This window comes from Myodes glareolus, chromosome 14 (assembly GCF_982192425.1).
Source record: "Myodes glareolus chromosome 14, mMyoGla1.1, whole genome shotgun sequence".
Classification (NCBI taxonomy): Eukaryota; Metazoa; Chordata; class Mammalia; order Rodentia; family Cricetidae; genus Myodes; species Myodes glareolus.
The window spans coordinates 71,257,956-71,281,731 of NC_142039.1; the positions used below are offsets into that span (position 1 = coordinate 71,257,956).

A 23,776-nucleotide genomic window follows, 5' to 3' on the forward strand; every position below is an offset into this window, starting at 1 on the left:
GAGTATAATCTCTGGTACCCATAAGGTAGAAGAAGAGAAGCAGCTCTCACCACTTGTCCTGTGACTTTCACGTGAATCATGTCCTAGGTGTACACAAGCACACACATGATTGCATGCACACACACGTGCATACATACATACGCATATGCACAAATGCATGCTCACTAAATAAGTGTAATAACAGTTAAATTCCTATGCCGAATCATCCCAGAAGAAACGAGCAGTAAGGTAGGATGGTAATTCAGTGTGTTAGCAGGTAGACGTAGTCATCAGAAAACATCAGTGGCCACCTGGAACCTTGGAAGACATTTTAGGGAGTTGTGGATCACTGTCCCTAGGATAAGGTGATTTCCTTGGGTAGTGTAGGCTGTTGTTTCCATGTGGGCATTGATGGGAAAAGTGGGTAAACATGAGACAGGCTCGCTTTTCCTTTTGGCCTGTTTTCCCTCCAGCCTCCTTTTTCTTCGTGTGTTCTTCATGGCTGGCCTGACTGCCCACTCTCACTGCACTGTGAGATTCTTGAGGGTCAGCCTCTGGGATAGGAGCCTGGAGATGCCTGAGAGACGCCAGAGCAGTGGGTGGTATCCGTGGGCATCGCTGGAGTGTAGGAGCAGATGGGTGTGGAGTAGAGTCTGGCATTTTCAAATGAAAGTTCTCAGCGTTCACACTGAAAGCAGAAGCTCGACTGCTGGCCAGCTCTCATTTTCTCAGTTGTTTGTCTATTGCATTGGAAGCAAATATGGGATTCTGTCTCTAAGATTTCCTCTGATGTTCTGCACGGGGCAGAAACTACAGAGTTACTGAAGACCTAGCTCCCCAGCCATGTAGCCCATGGCCTAGTCTACAAAGTGCCCAGGAACTGTATCTGTCCAGGGGCCTAAGATACATGTTTAGAAGGCTGGTTTTGAGAATAGAAATAATACTATAAGAACTGATTTTTTTTTAAAGTGACTTCATTTCTGCACAACCCAGAAAAGAGATAAATTTTAAAATAATTATTGCAATGCCCAATGCCTGCCTTTACCACAAATTACTGCTGTATTACCTTAAATAGTTTAGATGTTGAAAAATGACTATAATTTAAAGCCAAGTAGACCGGCTTGCAGCGCTAGATAGGCACAAGATGCTTTTGCATGCATTGACTTATCAGGTAATATTTAGCTTGGTTCTTTCATAAATAACATTCCACGTTGGAAATGAAAACTGTGGTATTAGCTGTATTTTTATTGAAAATTTTGTTTTAAGTCATGCAAAATTCTGACATCTAATTGGCTTTTCAGATTATTATATATGAGCAAAGTATATATTTTCTCTAATGAAAAACCCTTACTTAGAAAAATTTGGCTGTTGTAGTTGGCTGAACAAATATATGCACCACACACACACACACACACACACACACTGATATAATATATATATATTTATATATATATATATATCCATATTATGTAAGAATGTTTTCCAGAGAAACCCTGTCTCGAAAAACCAAATTTTTTTCCTTTGATTCTATTCACAGACATTTTTTTGTTAAATAGAAGCAGTGTTTGGTAAACTGCTATAGATGAGTTTTACTTGAGAGACATTACTTTGTTCTATTGATACCATATTACAAACGGAATACTGTAGTATTCTAGAACTATCATCAGGGATTTCTATGGTAAATGTGGGGAAGAGGAAGAGAAGGAAGTTACACTACCCTGCCTACTCATCAATTAACTATTACCTGCTGAAAGCACATGAGACCCATACAGCGGACATCCGCTAATCCAGTGGGTAGCCGTTCCGGGCTCTAATGCACACTGTTTTACACGCTAACGGTTTTGAAGTTCCAGGCCAACGCTGACCTTTCACGTGTGCCCTGCTCACAGTAGGAATGTCCACTCATGGCTTCCTGTCAGGATGGATTACTGTGACACAGCCCAGAGCTCGTTTTGACTGCAATTAAGTTTTTGATCAGAATTATTTCGCTCACAAACAATCACATTTGTTAAAATGTTACATCTGCCCTGAGAGCCACTGGCAGCCTCCCTATTTACCAGTGGGATGTGAGTGCAATTCATTTGTTTTTCATAAAACGGCAAGCCGTCTTATGTGTGTTATTTAATCTTTTTTCTTTTGCTGTTTTCTGCCTTTCATTTTGTTGGGTCTGGAAGGAAGCCGTGTGCTGACACTGGGACGAAGCAGTTTGAAGATTTAGGGAATATGAATGGACTTATTCTTGGTGTAGAACAAAATTATACAGCTGGGACCCAGGACTCAATTTTTGCTTCCAAAAATTATCAGTGCTGATTCTGTTTCTACGTGAGGAAATGTTTTAGCTCTGTGGATGTGGGGGTTGAGGTTTGGTTCTTGGCTTGCAATCCTGTCCTCTCTGTGCCTTTATGGGAGTGTGTTTCCAGGTCTCTCTGTGACTGTGGGCTGTGTGTTTCCAGGTCTCTCTCTGTGACTGTGGGCTGTGTGGTTCCAGGTCTCTCTGTGGCTGTGGACTGTGTTTCCAGGTCTCTCTGTGGCTGTGGGCTGTGTGGTTCCAGGTCTCTCTTTGTGACTGTGAACTGTGTGTTTCCAGGTCTCTCTCTGCGACCGTGGAGTTTGGCACCAAAATTGAGGGCAGAATCAGTTTGCTCAGGCATCTCTCCTGGCTCTTTGATTTCTTACTAGAAAATGGCAGCCGAGACCCAAAAGGAGCTCTCTCTGCCAACTCACTGTCTCCTGTCTCCCTGGCGATGGGCACAGTGGACCTGCTCATGCTCAGCTGATCGCTCATCACCATCCTGGTTTTAGTCTCTTGGCAGTTTTGTGTCCTGCATGTGGTCCTTTGGGAGCTGAATTGGCTCAGAGTGTGTCTTAGCTTTTGACTTGCTTCTGTGAGAACGGAGCCTGGGAAGCTGGTGCCAAGGAGGTGGCAGGAGAAGGGACGGAATAGAATTGGAAAGTGATGAAGTCTGAAATGCTTGAATGTTGTCTGAGAGCTTGAAAAATTTTAATTACCTTAAATATATATGGGTACATCTAGAATATCATTAAAGGAATTTATTGCCAGGTTTTAAAATACTGCATTAAAACCTCAACCACTTCCCATTTGTTTTGACATAGCTGGACTCATTTATTATTAACTCATAAAGTCCCAAGTGGCACAAGAAAGGTATTGCCCCCAAAAAACTATTTCACTTTAATTTTTTAAGCTTTTTAATAAAGTAGGGCCTAGTTGCACGTCTAAAATGCAAAAGCTTTACTTGAACGGAATAGTGCAACCACTGGCTGCATTACTCCAGCCTTCATTTTCCTTGTCGACAGGTTTCTGAGCAGATTTTTCTTAAATCCATTATTATAATGAAAAAAACTGCCACATTTTGTTTTTTGTTTAAAGAAATGCTGAACAGTATTAAATTTTGAGAGAAAACTCTAACTTGAGACCTTAGTTATCAACAAGCATACCTAACTTTTTATTGTATTTTATTCATTGTTTGCGTGTAAAAAGGTGCGTGCAATTGTATGCTTACACTCCTGCGCACATGCCATGGTATACGAGTGGGGGCCAGAGGACAATTTGTGGGAGCCAGTTCTCCCTTTCCACCTGGGTCCTGGGGATCAAACTCAGGTTGTCCGTCTTGGTGCCAAGCCCCTTACCCGCTGAAGCATCCCTCCACCCTCTCCTAGCTCTTTTAACTTTACCCTCATTTAGCATGATCAGACTGGATAGGTAACTTTATTAAAATCTTACATCGACATAGCCTGTTTCTTAATTTCAGGTTTTTGTTGATTTTTAAACTTATTCTGAGATCGTGAGACTTTGGTTTAGATTTATCGCTGGTCATGCCCCTGTTAGTAGGCATCTGCTGGGTGGTAGGAAGGCAATTGGGAGTTTTTTTTTAAAGGAAAATCTGAGGCAGTGAGGGGAAAGAATCATGCGGTAATAACCCCATCTGCAAAACAAAGGAAAAACCCCCACTGGAGAAAAATGCTGCGACTGTCGCGTGTAAACAGTCTCCAGGCCTGCAACGCCTGCCTGCGCAGTGCAGCCACAGAAGGCTTAGCCCTCAGCCCCACTTGAAATGCGAAGAACTTCAGAAATACTCATTCTGGAGAGACCAAACAGACGGCTGTGGCCGGGATCCGCCTCACAGGCCTGAGAAAAGCTGGACACTTGACTACCTTCAAGTTTTACTAGTGCTTGTAAAAGCACTTCTGAGGTCCCAGTGGGTCCTGTGTGTCAGACAGAGGACACGAGATTCTCTCCCAGCTACTCTGGAAGCAAACCCTTACTTCCTGAATAGTGTGTGAATAGTGAATTACAGAGCCCCCTCCCTGTGCTATGAGAACTCACTAGGGAACACAACACACGTTTTCTCCGTTGGTCACATGCCACCTGTCATTGGTCCATTCTTTCTTCCTTTCTCCTCTCTCCTCCCCTTTGACAGGGTTTCACGTGTCCTAGTAGCTAAGGATGACCTTGAACTTACGATCCTTCTACCTCCTCCTCTTCCTCAGTGCTGGAATTATAGGCTTAAGCTGCCATGCCCAGCATTATATTGTTCTGGAGACTGAACTCAGGGCCGGTGTGTGCTGGACAAGTACTCTGCTAACTGAACGACATCCCCAGCATGTCTGTCGGAACCACCCAGGCTCATGCCCACTCTCCAAAACCCTAGCAGGGTGCATCCTAGTTGTATTCTAATCTTAGGTTTGCAACTGATTTTGGCCCCTGAGGTTTCAAGGAAGGAACATCTCAGCCCCAAGCACAGGGTGTTTGTGGTGAGGTCAGGCCAACTACAGGGCAGAGAAAGTTTTGGTCTCATTCTGAAGACTTAAGATGAGGGTCATGTCAGAGTAGCACTGTGTTGTTTGAACACAAGGACAGAAGACAAAAAAAAAACCTTTGTGTCCTCTGTCCTCAACTTTCACATTTTACAACATCCTCGGTGAGATGTTTTGTTTGTTATTTTTTTCTTTTCTTTTTTTTCAAGACAGGGTTTCTCTGTGGAGCCCCAGCTGTCCTAGAACTCATGCTACAGACCAGGCTGAGCTCAAACTCAAAGCTCCACTGCCTCTGCCTGTCAAGTGCTAGGACTAAAGATGAGCTTCTTTCCTGTAGGCTAGCGCAGGGGCAGAATGTGGTGGGTTTGTGGCTTGCCCACAGTCATACATGTATTTAGAAGTACTATGAGCTCAAGAACGGCCCCCTGAGAAGTCTGCTCCAAGACTTCTCTTGTGTTCTGTCCACAGTTGTGTGGCATGCTCCCTGAGGGTGTGGCAGAAGTGCTTTCCCTAGCTCACATTGGTGAGCTGTTTGCTCAGACAGTATCAGAAGCTGAGAAATAATTGTCATCTTAGCCAGGTGACTGTTAATATCTGAAATGATTAGTTGCTCTTGGTGCTCCTGTAAAGAGATCATTCTCATCTGTTTTCACTGGGACTTGGAAAAAATAGACTTGCAATAACTTCTCATCTATTTCATAAAATTCTGGTACAAGTTTGTCTCTGAAACAGTGCAGCATGTCTTGGCAGAGAGTTCAGTCTTTATGTTCAGAATGCCTGGCCTTAAGGCTGGCTGGAGAGATGACTCTGTGGTTAAGAACACTGGCTGATCTTGCAGAGGACCTGCGTTCAATTCCCAGCACCAACATGGTAACTTACACTGCTTGCAGCTTGATTTGATGCCCTCTGCAGGCACTGCGTGTACATGGTGTACAGATACACATGCAGGCAAAACTTCCATGTACATAAAAAAATTTAAAAAGAAAAAACAAATTTAAAAATCTATATTTATTTTACATGTTTTTCCTCTGCCTCAGCTGAGTGGTATGCATGGAGCATTTTCTAAAACAGTTTCTTACCAGCTGCTAATGTAAGGAAAAACCATGTTGCTTCATGGGCCATGAGGAAGGTGTTTCCTTATGGAGTGGTTTGCTTAGGCAACACAGGTAAATGGGAGCCCTGAGACTCTGGGAAAGGCACAGGCAGAGCTCTGCGATGGCATCTTCCCTTTTCTAAACCTTCTAGAATGCTGCTGCTGGTGGTGGTGGTTATCATCATCATCATCATCATCATCATCATCATCATCATCATCATCATCATCATCATTATTATTTTGAGGCAGGTTCTTGCTATGTAGCTCTGACTGTCCTGGAACTCTCTATGTAGACCAAGCTGGCTTTGAACTCAAGAACTCACAGAAATCCTCATACCTCTGCCTCCCAAGACCTGAGATAAAAGATGTATAATGCTAAAATTTACTTTGAAGTATGAGAAAAAGTGAAAAAAGTGTGCTCTGACATTGTTAGGGACTTGTATCTAGGGGTGTACGCACATGCACATACACACACAAAGGCACACATGACACACATGGCACACACCAGTCAAACTCAGAGCATTGTGCTTGCTAGACAGGTTCTTTACCATTGAGTCATACCCCAGCCCTAGAGCGGTGTTTCTCCTTTTTCTTCCTTCTAAGAACTGAATGGTAGAGTCAGCGGTCAGAGGGATGGTCCTAGGGTGCACCAGTTAGAATCCACAGCCTTGCAGAAGTAGGCCTGTCTAGAAGAGGAAGGGGTTTCTTGATCAGAAAACGATCTACGTGGGTGTTAGATGTATATGATGAAAATAGAGTAGTTTGTGGCTAATACTGAGTGCTCAGAACACAGGCACTGGCTGATGCTGTCCTTTAGCTTTCTACTGAGTATTAATGCAGCAATGGGTGGCCACTGTGCCATGTGATTGGCAGACATCGTCTCTCCTTATTCACGGAAACAGCTGGCAGAGCCATGCAGCCTGCTGTCTGGATTTTGGGACAAGGTTTGGGTTACACGTTTGATGCCCTTTCCATTCAAATCACTCTGCTTCTGTATATTAACTGTTTAAAACATGTTCTTATCTCAACAAATTAGACATTTAGCAAATAATGTGTATTCTGTTGAGGAGCATTTAATTTCTTTTAGGACTTATCATTGCATGTGTGTGTGAGTGCATGTGGAAGCCAGAGGTCAACGCCCATTAGCTCCTCTCCATGTTGTTTTTAGACAGATCTCTCACTGGCCCAGTGCTTGCCTGCTTGGGTAGACTGGGTGGGTAACAGGGACCCTCCTGACCCTCCTTCCCCAGTGCCGGAATCACAGGCATGCTACACCATGCTGGGGATTGAACTTGGGTCCTCACATTTATGTGGTGAGTACTTTCTTTTTTTATTAATTTTTTCATTTATTTTACATACCAACTACAATTTTGCCTCCCTCTACTCTTCCTATTCCCTCCTCACCTTCCTCCATTCAGAAAGGGGCAGGCCTCCTATGGGAGTCAGCAAAGCCTATCACATCACATTGAGGCAGGCTCAAACTCCTCCTGCATCAAGGCTGGGCAAGGACTGAGTCCCCCCCTCAGCCCAGAAAGTCATAGCTTTTGCTGTTGGGAGATAGCATTTGCTATGTAGCAGAAGTGGCTTGCAGCTGTGTAGCCCAGGTTGATCTTTAGCTCAAGCCCGACACTCTGCTCTTCTCTGACTTGGCTCTTCCTCCTTTTTGGTTTGTAAAGGTTGTGAGCTGGCATGTGGGTGCTAGGAACTGAAGAGCAACAGCTGCTTTTAACCACCGAGTCCCCTCCCCTCCGCTCCCCTCCCCTCCTCTCCCCTCCGCTCCCCTCCCCTCTTCTCCTCTCCCCTCCTCTCCCCCACTTTTCTTTTCTCACCCCTTCCCTCTCTTTCCCTCTGCTCTCCTCCTCCCAGCTAGTTTTTCTGAGACAGGGTTTCTCTGTGTAGCCCTGGCTGTTCTGGAACTCACTCTGTAGACCAGACTGGCCTTAAACTCAGAGATCTTCCTGCCTCTGCCTCCTCAGTGGTGGGATGAAAGGCGTGCACACCACTGCCCGGTTGTGTTTCAACTTCCTGAGTGTGAGAATTATAAACATGCACCACCATGCGCAGTGCTGGTGCATTAACTTGAATTGCCACTGGTACTGCAGATTTGAAAACATTACCTTTTTACATGCGTTCATGATACCAAGTCCAGGCCCAAACCACCAGGTGCTTGTTCCTTGTGAGAAGGCACTCCAGAATGGTGTTCTCCCTCTAACTTTCTACAGGGGAAAGTTCTAGGTTATGAAAAAAAAAAACTGTCACTACTTGTATCCTTCATTCATGTACACATACCTGTTGAGAGTCCAAACCGTGGTATGGGGAAGACAGACGAGCTCTGTGCATTTGACTGGCTGAACTGGGCTGGGCGTGGTAGCATGGGCCACAGTGGAGCTGGGACTGGGAGGCAGGCAGGGCTCCACCGTCCTGTCTCAGCGCTCTCCCCGTGCTCAGTGGGGGGGAGTCCTGTTTCACACTGGTCTCTTTGGGCAGAGATTATTATGTATATTTGCCTGGGTAAGCACATTGATCAACTTGTAATAAAGTGCATCAGACCATTTCCTTGGCAGGGCCGAGCAGAACAGCCTGTGAAGCAGAGCTGTTTCCAATGGAGCGTGAAGAGCTTTGAAAGTCTCGGGAACAGCAGAAAGCGGTATTTGAAACCACCCTTAAACAACTGTTTGTTTTCCTCCTCTCCAACCACGTTTATAAAAATTTGGTCAGACAGGCATTTCGTTTTGATTTAAACTTCTCTCGGTGACTTGCTATCTGCCCAGGGCATGCGCACCACGGTGCTTTTCCTTTCATTCTTGAAACTCTAAACCCTTTCCTCAAGTTCTCCCAGAAGCCCCCTGTGCCTAGTGAGGTCTCGTGTGTGCGGAGGGGTGAAAGGATGCAGGCCTTCGGGAGACCTTGAAATTTGAAGTGCGTTTGCGGACCAGAAGCGAGCATGGCCAGGTCATACCCAATTGTCTGTCTTTTTCTCCTACCAGGGTTCTTCACTGCAGAAGACATGGTTACCTTGGACATCTGGTTAATCAAATCATGTGTCCCCTGTAAGCATGACAAGAGGCGTGATTGAAGCATTTGTAAAAATTTGGCTCTTAGTAAGCCTCATAATTTTTTTTTTAAAGGAATTACTTTTTCACTGACATTAAAAACCAAAAGCCAATCGAAAGGCTGTGGTTCATAACACCACACCTGGTCCAGATTGTGCTGGATGAATCCATGTTTGCCTCACTGTAAATGATTCTGAGGGTGGAATTCTTGGATTGCTTTCTGTCTTGTAAGCCCTTGACATTGTACGGTACCTGTGTGCTCCCAAACCCCGGACATGGGAAAGGCCGGCTCAGCCTCCCACTGAAAGGCACGCTGGCTGCATTTACTCTGCGTGTCCTAGAAGGAGGACAGGATATGACAATAAACAGAAATGCCTTTGCTGAGGAGAGAAGGAAGGCTGGTGTTTATCTGGTCAGGTGGTTTAGATTAACTGTGATGCGGCTCTGTATTATGTTACTTTAAATCCTTGTGTCCCAACAGGACATAAATTATGAAGATTGTTACAGTATGTTTCATCCTATGTAAGATCAACAAATTGGAATAATTTTTTTATAGGAAAATCACAGAGCTTTCAGCCAGGACTATTGAAGCCTTTAATTTGACTCCGGTATTTCTCAAATATTATTGCCTAATATATAAAGTATGATTTGCATAAGATATGAAATAATAAACTTTTCAAAACAAAAGGGAGGAATGTTTCCCCCTGTAGCACTTGCATCAATTGGCCGTGCACCCCCCCCTCCCCGATTGTGCCTGCTCCTTCCCTGTGGGCTCTGCTGTGTCTGCTGTGGCCTCACCTGGCCAGAGAGATGACAGACCCGAAGGAGAGCAAGCATTCTTGTTCATACATCAGGAAAACACTTTCCCCAAATATATTGTGAATAGAAAATAAAACCCAAGCTAGAGAAAGCCCTACTAACTCAGCAGCTGAAGTTAAAGTAATTTATGTATGAATATTGAAGAAAACCAATGAAAATGTGTTCTCTCGCAAACCTTCTTCATCCTTCGCTCTCTTCTGAGTTCCGGTGCAGATATGAATCTTGATGTGATTGCTTTTCAGTTGTGCTTTATTAAGTTATGTCGTCACAAAGAACCAATGTTTTAGTTTAAAAAACATTGTTTGTGCATGATGAAGTCCCGTGGTGATTTGTCATCTGTGCACGGCAGTTCTGCCTTAATGAGACCTCTCAAGCCCCACAGAGAAATTGAGAGTCGGGGCAGCCTCTCAGGTTTACAGGGATGAGCAGAGGTTCGGAGTTTACTCAGTACCCAGAAGGAGACATCCCCAGATTCGAAGTTTTCAGGTTACGATGGCACTACCCACCCAAACACTGAGTCTTTGATACAGAAAATAAAGTGATTGCCAAGCTTGCCTACTCTCTCTGTGGCCGTGAGTGAGTGAGTGCCAAGCTTGCTTACTCTCTCTGTGGCCGTGAACCCTGAGGTTTTTCTTTAATTGTTTAGTAATGCTGTTTAAAACACAAAACCTAGTCCCTTCTTTCAGTCTGCAAGAGTGAGACTTTAGCACCCCTTAAGCTTCATCCTAACAGCTGGTGACAAGTCCTGAGTTTACTGTGGTTTCCTTCAGCTTGGCTCTGAAGACAGGTGTACAAACGCCCCATGCTCAGCACTGTGTGCGCTTCCACACAAACATAGATACACACACATGCACACCCGAGATAGGTGTATCAGCACCATGTGCTAAGCACTGTGGTGAGCTCTTCCACAAACACACACACACACCCCTCTGAGACAGGCATATCCGTGCCCTGTGCTCAGGACTGTGGTGTGCTCTTTAATACAAACACACACACACACACACACACACACACACACACACACATACCCAAGACAGGTGTACCAGCACCCTGTGCTCAGGACTGTGGTGTGCTCTTATACACGCACACCCGAGACAGCCTCTTTCCTGGTTGCTGCTGCTTGGCACAGATTCCTGGAACTTGGTTCTGGTAGCTGTTTTTCTTTGGGTAATGTGTTGTCACGGGAGGTCCTCTGTGGGGTTACCAGGATGTCCAATGTTTGGGTGATGTATTTCCTTACAGAAAATAATTGGCAAATGTGGTAGAAAGTACTTTAAAAATCCAAAAAGGAAATGGACTCCTGGCTTAAAACAAAGTAACGAAAGCATCACCGTGGACTTGTGGTTGTTTGCAGACTGGTTTGTGCCATCAGATGGCTGGGGATGTGAGACGGGAGGGCACGAACCAGATGTGACGTATGATGTGTGCGAATCCGCAGCGTGTATCCTATAGATGATAATGGGGTGGGCGTTTTGTCTGCCTGACTTCCAGGTTCATGTGTGCTAGTCTCTGTCCCTGGAAGGGTGTAGAGACCCCTGTGGCTTCATCTCCCATGTAAAACTGAACTGCGTAGTGTCCGTGTTAGCGGAGTCTCAAGAGCAGCTGGTTGATTGTGAAGAAGAAAAGCAGGTCTGGAGATGTGGCTCAGTTGGTGGGGTGCTGGCCTTGTGTGACTGACGTCCGATGCCCTCCGTTTGGTCCTCGGTATTGAATAAACTGGGCTTGATAGTGCACACTTGTAATCCCAACACTGAGATTGGGGCTGAGGGAAGTAGGGGCCTTAGAAGATCCAGGTCATCCTCAGTACAGGAGCCCAAGGCCACATGAGACCCCCCCCCCAAAAAAAAGCAGCCAGGCATGTAACTCCATAGCATTTGGGAGGCTGAGGCAGCAGGAAGGGTTCTCTGAAGGAACAGACCTCTATTTTGTGTATTATCCGGGTGCTTTTTGTTTTTAATGTGTCTGGCCTGAAAGTCTGAACCCCATGGTGTTGGATGCATGACATTGAAAATAAACACTTTTTCTATATAAAGTTGAATTTTTATGAATTTTATAATGATGAAAACATCAAGGAGCTGAAAGTTCAGTTCTTACAGAGATTGCTGAAAGGAAGCAAAGATCTTTGGTAAGTTTTGTAATACTTCTCACGTCATGAGATCCCGAGAGCTTAGGAGTCAGCTAAGAAAGCCTCTGGAGGACAGTCCTGAGGTGGCTGCGAGGTGACAGTCAGCGGTAGGTGCCAGGTGATGTTGTGACACTAGGCGTCTCCAGGAACTGCTTCTCTGGTGGCTTTCTCTGGGGCTGGTTCTGACCAGTGTTTTGTCTGTATTAGTGGAGGAGAGCTGGTGGCATGTGCTGATTTGGAGGGCGCAGAACCGAGGGACGTGAGAAATCCGGGAAGTGGGTGGTCAACCCAGGCAGTTAGGGCGAGTGTGTGGAGGAGTCAGGAAGGGCGGGTGTCTTTTGGGGGAAAGAGCTAGAATACTTTTTTTTTTTTTTTTTTTTTTTTTTTGTACAAATCAGCTTCTATGATCTATTTGAAGACCTCTCACTCTGAACAGAATAGGAGTGAAAGGTGAAAGGCTCTTAGGTAGATCGATAACATGCGGAAGGCTTGTGTGGGTGGATTCCTGCGGGGCGAGGAGGGTGGGAGGCTTCACTGGTATAGGAACCCAGGACGCATGCCCTCAACATGACAGGTCCTGATTCTGCAGCCTTGCGTTTTCTGTTAATGATGTGTTTTTGTGTTTGACGGTGGTGCCGTGCAATAGCTAAAGTGTTGCTTTCTTTTTCCAGTTGGCACTGTGGAGTTTACCAGAAATAGTGATGTTGGAATGAAAAAAATTCTCTTTATTATTATTACCGTCATCATTATCTGTGTGTGTGTGTGTGTGTGTGTGTGTGTGTGTGTGTGTGTGTGAGAGAGAGAGAGAGAGAGAGAGAGAGAGAGAGAGAGAGAGGATAATTCAGCCTGGGGCAGGGTAGAGGGGCTGGCTCTACATGAGAGCATGAGAAAGCTGGCACGAGAAAGCCAGTTCAGTGTTAGAATTGGGTTTTCTGGTCCTGAGTAACTGGAAATGGTGAGCTCTGTAGCAGATTAGCTGGAGGGCATGCAGACTGCAACCCCAGGACTGGTGGGGTTGTGTCTGCCCCCAGACAGATGGAAGCCTGAAGAATGGTTCTCAGGTCTTATACACACACACACACACACACACACACACACACACACACACCCATACATACACCCTATACACATCTTATACACACATACACATCCACCATATACACAATACCTTATACATACACACATACACACACTCACTACACATACACACAACCTGTGCTTGTCAGAGGACTAGTCTCTCGACTTAGCTGCTCACAGACCCCGAGGAAGTCTTCCCATGGCAACACCAACTTAAAGAAACCGTTCTCAAGATGTTGCAGGTTTTCTCAGCATTGCAAAGGTAAATTCGTTTGGTCTCCAGGTTGGTGTTGGTTTGGAAAAGAATGTTTCCTTTTCAGCCACAGGTGCTGCAGTGTTGAAGCACCAAACCAGTGCGTTAGAACCAGAAGCAATAAATGCTAATAGAGTGCCAGGTCGGGGAAGGTGGCACAGAGTGCTTGCCTCTCTTCTACACAGGAGGGAGCCCTGCTGAGGAGCTTTGCCGCTGTCCTGCCGCCAGAGACTACTGCAGTCTGCAGCTGAACCCAGGTCTCTGATCTCCAGCTCTGTAGTCGACCCCTGGGCTTATGTGCTGAGGGAAAAGCAGGAGTGAATCGTATCTTTGCCTGGGCCTGTCCCTCACAATTCTGGTCACGAATATTGTGTTGACCCACAAATTAAGATCTGATGTTCCCTTTGCAGTGGCTGGAACAGGGACCAGTGTTTCCAGTGGAGAAGTCACAGGGAGATGTGTAATCATGCTCGGGGCAGAGAATGTCTTCCCTCTGGGCACCAAGCAGTGTTTACGTGATTGATGTCACCAACGCCGAGGGAAGGTCTTGTCCTGTGGCATGTGCATGCTTGGCAATGATCTTGCCTTGTATTTTGCTTAATAATTTTCATTATTTTTAATTAAAGTTGAAGAAGTGCAGACTCGAGCTGAAATTAAGGTAGGCTGTGTTGCCGGAATCTGGTAATTACTTTAATTGATCACAAGATAGTTTCCTTGATCACCAATTAAAGGAAATTGCCGATCAAGTTTCAAGACGTGAAGAAATGCCCAAACTGATTTATGTAATAGTGTTTTCATTTCTAATCAGACATAAATATCATTTCCTTCCACAGCAATTGTGTTTTTTAAAAGAAGGGTTATAGGCCTACAAACATGAAGGTGATTCGTAAACAATAGAGAGTCTAATTCATTGCGTTAGTGAGGGAGTATTTAACGGCTTAATGGAGATTGTACTGGCGAAATTACTTGAGAGTACCTGGTGCTCATTTTCTTAGTGGGAGATATGTTCTTTTTTTAGTATGGAATTAAAATAGTCTATAATCAAAATATGAAGGCAGCTGATTTGAAGGACGTATATCAAAGGGAACTGTGCCGAGGACTGAAAGGTTCCTATTGTAACCGCGCCCGGAGTTAAGCCTGTGCACTTTGGTAAGTCATACATGTTCTTAGGACCGAGGCTCCGCTCTAAGTTTGGGGTGCTGTTATGTGTTTCACACATCGACACGGGGTCCCTGTTTCGGTTTTGTGCATCTGATAGTGTTCGTGGCTCCACGAGTGCACTGAAACAAAAGTCACCTTGAGAAAAGTTCAGGTTTCCAAAGAGGACTTGATTTGGGGTTCATGGAGAAAAAACTTTACTTGCCGATGATTTGGAGATTTCCAAATGACAAACTTCATCGGCCCAATTTGCGGTGATTGTAATGCCCGCGTTCCTCGAAATGGCAGAGTGACTTCAGGAGTCATACTTCATCATGCACTCATGGCTTGTTCGCGAAATGTCTGTGATTTGCAGTGCAGGAAAAGACTGAAACTATTATCAGCCATTATATGTTATTTGTTGACCATATGTTTGTTTGAAATGGCCGTGGCTCAACAGAACACGGCTCATAGACAAACTATGCTGTAAATTGGCACTAAAAATCCACCTCAACAGGTAGGCATATGTTAAGAAGTTAACATGAGCCAAAGTATTTTAATATGAACCATATTACATACATTGCAGGGTCGGCTCCCTTTTCGGTGATAACTTCATTTGCATGATTCCTTTATTTTTTTCCCCCAAACTAATTTTTAAAACTAGATGAGATATATTCATTGTGCAAATTCAAAAGGTACTAAGGACCCAGTGAGTCCTTCCTGTTTCTGGCCCTGGTCACCTGACTCCCAGCCAGTGCCTCCCACCCCTCACATTGCTCCTGTATTTCTGTAGACTGCTCTAGGGTAGGAGTGTTCAGATGAGCCTGGGCCTTGCCCGTCCTCTCATACAGCTCTAGACCCTGCGTTCCTCATGTCCTAATAGATCTTGGCAACACTCCCATGTCAGAGGGTGGTTTTCTCTTCCTTCTTGATGACTGCATCAAATTCCTGTGTCTAAGACAAGGTAGGAAGGAGAGTACACAAGGTGACCATTATTGTAACTGTTGTGTGAGTGCTGAGAAGAGGACCTGTTCATTCTAAACTCACGGACTCGTGTGCATGCATGTGTGTGCACATATGTACATTCGTGCATGTGTATGTGCATGTCTGTGTGAGAGCGTGAGCACGTGCGTGCTGTGGTGCATGTAGAGGCTAGAGGGTGACTTTAAGGAGTCGGTTCTGGTTTTCACTGTGGATTCCAGGCCTTGGACTCGGGCAGTCAGATTGTGTGGCAAGCACTTTTGTGTATAACCCATTCTGTTACTACCTGGTCCTCCCTCCTTTAAAAACAGGGCCTCATTATGTAACTCTGGCTGACTTGGAACTCAAACTCACAGAGATCCTCCTGCCTCTGTTTCCATGTGTTGGGATTAAAGGTGTGCACTACCAAGCCTGGCTTGTGAGGGTTTTTTTTTTTTTTTTGAGACAGGGTTTCTCTGTGGCTTTGGAGACTGTCCTGGAACTAGCTCTTGTAGACCAGGCTGGTCTCGAACTCACAAAGATCTGCCTGTCTCTGCCTCCCGAGTGCTGGGATTAAAGGCGTGCGCCACTACCGCCCAGCTTAGGCTTGTGGGTTTTTAAAAAATAATTTATTTTACTATTTGTTTGTTTGTTTATTTATTTATTTATTTTGGTGTTTGAGACAGGTTTTCTCTGTGTAGCTTGAAAAGCTGTCCTGGAACTAGCTCTGTAGACCAGGCTGGTCTCTGCCTCCAAGTGCTGGGATTAAAAGTGTGAGCCACCACCAATGGGCTAATCATTTTATTTTAAATTTTTTGCATATCTGTGTGTCTGTGTAAGTATCCCCTGAATCTGGAGTTATGACAGTTATGATTGTGAACTGCCCGACATGGTTTCCAGAAATTGAACTGTACTGGAAGAACAGCAAGGTCTTGTAATTGCTGAGCCCTCTCTCTAGCCCCTTGTTTTGCTTTTTGAGATAAATTACCATATGGCACAGGCTACCTTCAAGCTTGGGAGCCTCCGTATCCAGCCTCCTCCGTGTTTGATTATAGGTGTCTGCTGCCATGCCTAGCAGAGACTTTTACATTTATGTGTACTGGAAGTTTTCTGAGAGTTTCATGTATGAGCATTTCATCTGTGTCATCTCACCCTTTCCTCGCTCTTTATCTATCTATCTATCTATCTATCTATCTATCTATCTATCTATCTATCTGTCTGTCTGTCTATCATCTGTCTGTCTATCTATCTATCTGTCTATCATCTGTCTATCTATCTATTATCTATCTATCTGTCTATCTGTCTGTCTATCTGTCTATCATCTGTCTGTCTGTCTGTCTATCTATCATCTATCTGTCTGTCTGTCTATCTATCTATCATCTATCTGTCTGTCTATCTATCTATTATCTATCTATCTATCTATCTATCTATCTATCTATCTATCATCTATCTGTCTGTCTATCTATCACCTATCTATCTGTCTATCTATCTATCATCTATCTATCTATCTATCTATCTATCTATCTATCTATCTATCTATCATCCATCCGTCTATCTAATGTGCATAGGTGCTTTTTCTGCAAGTATGCCCAGCTCCATCTAAAAATAAACTTTTTTTTTTAAAAAAAGGATTATTTATTGTAAACAACATCTGAACCAATCCTCAATTCCCCCTAACTCCCACAACATTTTAAAGATTTATCCGTGGCTGGGTGGTGATGGCGGCACACGCCATTAATCTTAGCACTTCAGCAGGCAGATCTCTGTGAGTTTGAGGCCAGCCTGGTCTACAGAGAGAGTTCCAGAACAGCCAGGGTGGTTACACAGAGAAACCCTGTCTTGAAAAGTCAAAATTTAAAAAAAAGATTTTTTTCATTTTTATGTTTTATGTATGTGTTTGTTGGCATGCTTGTATGTGTATCATTAACATGCAGGGCCTGTGGAGGTCAAAAGTGGGTGTTGTATCCCTTGGAACTGGAGTTATGGGTGGTTGGAAACCTCCATGTAGGTGCTGGAAACCCAACCCAGGTCTTCAGCAGTTGCTCTTAACTGCTGAGCCATCTTCATAGCCCCTCCTCAACATTTTAATAAGGGGCTTATTGGAGCCTAGCAAGGTGATGGATGCCTGAGTTCAAGGTCAGCCTGGTCTACAAAGTGAGTTCCAGGACAGTCAGGACTATGCAGAGAAACCTGTCTCAAAAAAAAAAAAACCCACCCAAAACAAACAGAAAAAGAGGGCTTATTTGTGGTACAATAATGCAACAACTCAAACACAAATGTTTTATTTGCCTTATATTTTCTGTACTTTCTGCCTGGTTAATTTTGAGGCTATGTTTGTGTAGTACCAGTAACTCATAGTCTTCATTGCTGATGAGTTTATTCTGATTTTAATTGCTTGGATTTAGGCTGCGCACATTTATTGATTGTTTGGTTTTGTGAACCATGGCAAAAGCAGTGTCTCCTTACCTTAAACTATATATGAGTAATGCTGTATAAATGCGGTATTTTGGCGTGTTTTCAAGTTTTTAGTTGTGTTTTCCTTAGTTGGGAATGTTTGTTTTCAATTTTGAGGGTGCTGTTCCTCCTTCAGTGTTACATGACAAATCTAGCCCCTGTCCCCTTAGCACGTTCCCACTAGACGCTATCAGAGCTCCTCAGCGGCTTTCTCTCCCTCCCTTCCGCTGTTCAGTCCTACCTGATGCTGTTTCCTGGTTCCAGTCTCCTGTGTTCACCTCTAAAGACCTTTGACACTTGTCTTTCAGCTTTCAACTTGCCTGTGTTTCTCTTCCCTTTTCTAGTTGGTGACATTTAATAGCTGATAACATTTGCTTTTGGTTCCTTAATTGCTATAGTTGTGTTAAACGGTGTCCTAGCACTTAATGAGCATACTCTCATCACTAGCACCTTGGGCATGGTCTTCCCCTCGGCTCTCAGCTCTAACTCCTCCTTCTTCAGTCGTTTCCTTAGAAGGATGAATGGCAGTTGTTCTGAGCTGTTGCATTTTTTTTTTAGCTAAACAAATTTAAATGTGTGTGCATGTGTGTGTGAGTGTGCATGTGTGTGTGTATGCATGGTACGACATGAATGTAAGGTTCATAGGACAGTGTTATGGAGCCTGTAGTCCCTCCTTCCATTTCTATGTGGCTTCTAGGGATTGGACTCCGGTTGCCAGGCTTGTATGAGAAGGACTTTCCCCACGGAACCATGTTGCTGACTTGAAGTATTGCATTTCTGAAATGTCACTCCACTGTTTCTATTTATTTATTTGTTTGTTTGTGTATTTTGAGACTGGATTTTACTATGCTATCCCTAGCTATTCTGGAACTCACAGAGATCTGTCTGCCTCTATCTCCCGAGACTGGGATTAAAGGCGTGTGCCACCACACCAAGCTATTGCTTTTATTTTTTGAAAACTAGTTTAGCTGGCTGTAAAATTCTTGCTGGAAGTGACGGCACAAATCTTTAATCCCTCCCTCAGGAGGCAGAGGCAGATGGATCTCTGAGTTTGAGGTCAGCCTGGTCTACAGAGCAAATTCCAGGACAGCCAGGGCTGTACAGAGAAGCCCTGTCTGGAAAAACAACAGCAACAACAAAAAACAACAAAAAATTATGTTTTTTTAGTCTTTGTTTTCACTTCTATTTCCTAAAGTCTTTGCAGGTATTGTCCCTCTGATGCCAATATGTGGACATTTGAAGTCAACAGGTTTCTTTTTATTCTTATACATGGAATTTCTTACTAAATGATAAAAGAACTTTTTTTTTAAAAAAATCTAAGTTTATTAACTTTGCTAAAATGTAGAGACATGGTCGCATTCTTTTTTTTTTTTTCTTTTTCTTTTTTGTTTTGTTTTGTTTTTCAAGATAGGGTTTCCCTGTGTAGCACTGGCTGTCCTGGAACTCACTCTGTAGACCATGCTGGCCTCAAACTCACAGAGATCCGCCTGCCTCTGAGTGCTGGAATTAAAGGTGTGCGCTACCACTGCCTACCAGCTGACATCATTGCATTCTTATATTAGTGTGTGTGTGTTTGTGCGTGTGTAAGCATGAGAGCATGTGTGTAAGCATGCGTGTGAGCGTGAGAGCATGTGTGTGAGAATATGTATGAGCATGTGAGCATGTGTGTGAGTGTGCGAGCATGTGTGTGAGAATATGTATGAGCATGTGAGCATGTGTGTGAGTGTGCGAGCATGTGTGTGAGCATGTGAGAATATGTGTGAGCGTGTGAGCATGCGTGTGAGTGTGTGAGCATGTGTGTGAGCATGCGTGTGAGTATGTGAGCATGTGTGTGAGCATGCATGTGAGTATGTGAGCATGTGTGAGCATGAGAGCATGTGTGTGGAGGATAGAGGCTAATGCTATAGGATCGATTTTCCCTCTCTGCCTCTCCCTGGATTCTGGGGATGGAACTCTTAGGCTTGGGAGGCAAGAGCCATCTCACCAGTCTCTCTTTACAATGTTTCTTTTACAACTTTTTTCCTTTGCATTCTGGAGGTGAAACCCAGGCCCCCAGCAATGGCAGGTCTTCTGTCCTGAGCGGCCTGGCCTCTTGGCCCTATTTACAGCTTTTTTTTTTTTTGGACTGTAGTAATTAAGTTTATGTTAATCTTATTTGTCTCATATATTGGTTTTCTAATTCCTTTAAGCTCATGTTGGTTTCTTTTTATTTATTTTATGTTTATGGGTGTTTTTGCCTGCATGTATGTCTGTGTACCATGTGTATGTGTCCAGGGCGTTTGGAGGAGGATGTTGGATTCTCTGGAACTGGAGCTGTCATGTGGGTGCTGGGACTTGAACCTGGGTCCTCTGCAAGAGCAGCTGTGCTCTTAACCACTGAGCCACCTGTCCAGCTTGTTGGTTTTATGTCACTGCCCATTTCCTTAGTCACACTGGGTTGCTAGTGAGTCTGTTCTCTCCCAAGCTTTTCCAGCATTGCTGGATGGGACTGTTTTAGAAGACCCTACGCTCTTAATAACTCAGGGTCATTAGGTCCCAGCGGGAGTCTTGGTAAACAATAGCCTGCATGCTCACTTCCAGCTACGGCCCCGGGTGAGTTCCTTCATCGTAGTCCACAGCAGTAGTCACAATGCCCCCTTGACTTTCTCCTTTCCCCTGTTATCCACTCATGTAATTCCTGTAGCAGTCGGTCTGATGACTTGGATATATATTGTCATGCATGTTTTAAATGTGTAAGCTCTGAACTAGGCAGGTAATAGATTTGGGTCTGCTAAGTGGAAGGAGGCAAATGGGCTTTGCCCTCTGAGTCAATTGCTTACTTCTATGGAGAAATCATAAATAAATCTGGCGTGGCTTGCCAGATTTTGTGATGTTTTCTTTTCTAAGTTAAATTTATATTATTGTTTATTATTATTGTGTGTGTTACAGGTATGTGTATCATGACCCCTGTGGAAGTCAAAGGACAATGTGAGTTGGTTATTCCCTTCCACTGTGGTTCTGAGGGTCAAGCTCAGGTGTCAGGCTTGTGTAGCAAGTGCTTTCACCGGCTGAGCCAGCTCACTGGCCCTGTAATGTAATATTTTTTTTCTCTTCCTTCCTCCCTTTCTTCTTTCGTTCCTTCCCCTTTTCCTCTTTTTTTTTTTTTTTTTTTTTTTTTTTGAGACAAGGTCTCACTCTATAGCCCTGTCTGGCCTCAAACTTACAGAAATCCACTTGCCTCTGCTTCCTGTTATATTTTCTTCAATCTGACTATTAAGGGCTGGCAAGGTGGCTCAGTGGGTAAAGGTGTATACCACCAAGCCCGATGGCCTGTCTGACATCTACAGGCAGGCTTAGCATGCACATCTGTGTGTACACACTATTTAAGTGTGAGAAAATATTAAAAAAACAAAACCAATGTGACTATTATGTGACAGTTGAAAGAAATGGACAAAGTTGAGGCAAATATAAAATGTGGTGGTTTTGGCTGTGCACTTTAAAACAGTGACTTAGGTATGGCAGAGCCTCGTTATTTGATCAGTGCACCCCTCAAGCTGTGCACGTTCCCTGGAAAACCCACATCTTCCGAAGGTTTCACTGGTGTGCTGGAAGCATGCTGGAGGTTAAGGATGTGAGGTCTGTTTGTTCTTCTGAAATGGCAAGGGATGCTAGACAGCACTTGGGACCTTTTGGGATGACACAGTCTGCAGAGATTGTGGCTATAGGGCCGATGGCCTTAGGCTGACTTGACCTGACCTATTGTCATTACACTATCTCTCTATTCAGTATCATGCATGGTTTAGCCCTTTATTTCGTGTATGTCTGAGTCCCTTTACCTGACACGTGGGAGGTTTTTCTGAGGGACAGCAACTGAGTCTTAAACCCTAACACTGCTCGGCCTCCGTGCGCTCATCCTGAGCTCATAAGGCCCTACCCCGTTACCTCTGGCTCCTGACCCTTGCTAGATTCTGGGGGAGGGGGATCACTGTCTGCAGCTATACACCCACTACTGATTGCACCAGGCTCTCGTGTTATCTCTAAACTCCTGGCCACACACATGGCTCTGGCTAGTCTTGGTGGGTCCCAAAACAAAGGGAGTAGACGTGTGTGTGTGTGTGTGTGTGTGTGAGGGAGATTTGTGAGGGGTGAGGCAAGAGTAGACAGAGGCAGGAGGCAGGTGGGGTGAGAGGGTTCGGTATGCATTATGCATACGTGAGAATGCCTAAGAACAAATTAAATTAATTAAAAAAAGAACACTAAGGGCCAGACGGACATCTGGATAGACAGCTGCACGGACGGACAATGGTTCAGAGTGTGCGCTGCCTTTCCAGAGAACCGGAGTTCAGTTCCCCGTGTGGGCCGTGTACAGCCCCCCGGGACTCCAGCTCAGGATGGACATACGCACTCAAAGGGCACACATACACATCCTTCAAAAATCAAATCTTAAAAAATAACAGAGACGGGAGAGAGCGAGTGAGCACGTGTGCCCGGGAGAGCGAGCCGAGCCTGGAAACCATTTATGGAAACACATACCTGTACTTCTAGCACTTAACAGTAAATTTGAGGTCAGCCTGGCCTCATGAGAGCCTCTCTCAAAACCCCGGGAGTGGGATGGGGAGAGAAACGGAAAGAAAAAGAAAACGGAGCCTAGGATCACATGACAGTTAAGTGGTAGTGTCAGAATTTGAATCCAGAATTCCCAGGTTCCAAAGGCCAAGAGGCCCTGAGCTTTGTCACCATCTGTCACTGCGGGCAGTCAGTCTTCTGCTTCAGCTAATGCTGAATAAAAATCCGTCACTTCAACAGTAGAAATTCCCACACAGCATTGCTAACTCCGTGTTTGGCTAATTAAACCAGACTTGTACCTCAATGGCATCTAGGGAATCAGATTTGGAATGGAAGGGGACAGAAGAGTATATTTGCTTTGCTGTGGATCATTCTGTGTGTAGTAGATTCTTCCCTCCCCTTCCTTTTAAAATGCATTACCTGTGATTGACAGTTCACAGGACTAGTCTGCTGTGTGCCCAGGGCAGGTAACCAGGATGGTCATGTGCTCATGATTGTGCAGGTTGACAAGTGTCCCACCTTCCTTCATCCTGTCTTCAGCCTCTTGTCCACTTCGTGGTCCCCTTCCACAGTGTTCCCTGAGCCTTAGAGGGGCTGTGTGAAGTAGGATTATTATTTGCCATTGCCTTCGTAAAAATGTGAAAGGAAGCAAAAATGAATGTTTTCCTCAGAACAATGGCCTCCTGCTTGGTGTTTCTCTTTTCCCTGTGGTGTGAGCCCCAGCTGTCCAATTTTTTGGATGGGGCCATTGGCTTGTTTCCAGACTTGGCTTCTGTGGAGGCACACTGTCACCTCAGCTTGGTGGGGCTGTAGCCAGAGGCTCCCCGGCAGGCACGCAGGGCTTTTCTTTCAGGCTGCTTGGCGCTGAAGGTAGGCCTTCACTGGCTGTCCCTGAAGTGTGGGCTGGGGCAGCTGTGGGCCTTTCTTCACAGTCTTGCAGCTGATGGCCGAGGCAGCTTATTCACTAAAAACAGAAGGAATGGTTAAGGAGTAAATTGGCTCTGTTGATTTGGGGCAGGTAGACTCAGGGCTCTGGGTTGAAGAGAATTAGTCCTGTGCAGTCGGGAGGCCTAGGACAATTAAGCAGTCCAGACAGGTCACTAGGTGACACTCATTTCCTGGTTTGTTTATTTGAGCCAGATTGTTTCCCCACCTAGCAGTCTGCTGCCCTGGTGCCCTGGCCTGCAGAGAGCAGCCCTTCCCGTGTGATTTCTGAGGCTTCCTCAGTGTCCCAACCAGCCTTTATCTGGTTGGGTGGCTCTGGGGTCTCCCAGCTACAGAATGCGGGGTGGGGCCCATAATTCCGGACTTGGTGTTTTGCAGGCTTTCGGCTTCATGTCCAGGGTTGCCCTGCAGGCAGAAAAGATGAATCATCACCCAGAATGGTTCAACGTGTACAACAAGGTAACTGTACCTCTATCTTGCAATCACTAATTTGAGAATTGAAGAAACTTATTGTGAATGTGGTGTTGAGGATGTAGTCTTAACTCTAGCTCAGAGCCCTG

At 44.8% G+C, this 23,776-nt stretch overlaps 1 protein-coding gene across 3 annotated transcripts in view; it reads left to right on the forward strand.

The window, feature by feature from the left end:
* Pcbd2 (pterin-4 alpha-carbinolamine dehydratase 2) overlaps positions 1-23,776 on the forward strand; it is a 55,243-nt gene that overhangs the window by 29,281 nt on the left and 2,186 nt on the right. The window contains exons 3-5 of one of the 3 annotated variants that reach the window (XM_085699604.2): positions 7,017-7,161; positions 20,655-20,693; positions 23,595-23,675. In XM_085699604.2, coding sequence (XP_085555730.1) covers positions 7,017-7,161; positions 20,655-20,693; positions 23,595-23,675 — 265 coding nt within the window. The remainder of the gene's footprint in view (positions 1-7,016; positions 7,162-20,654; positions 20,694-23,594; positions 23,676-23,776) is intronic. The other 2 variants (XM_085699605.2, XM_085699606.1) reach the window with 2 other exon arrangements.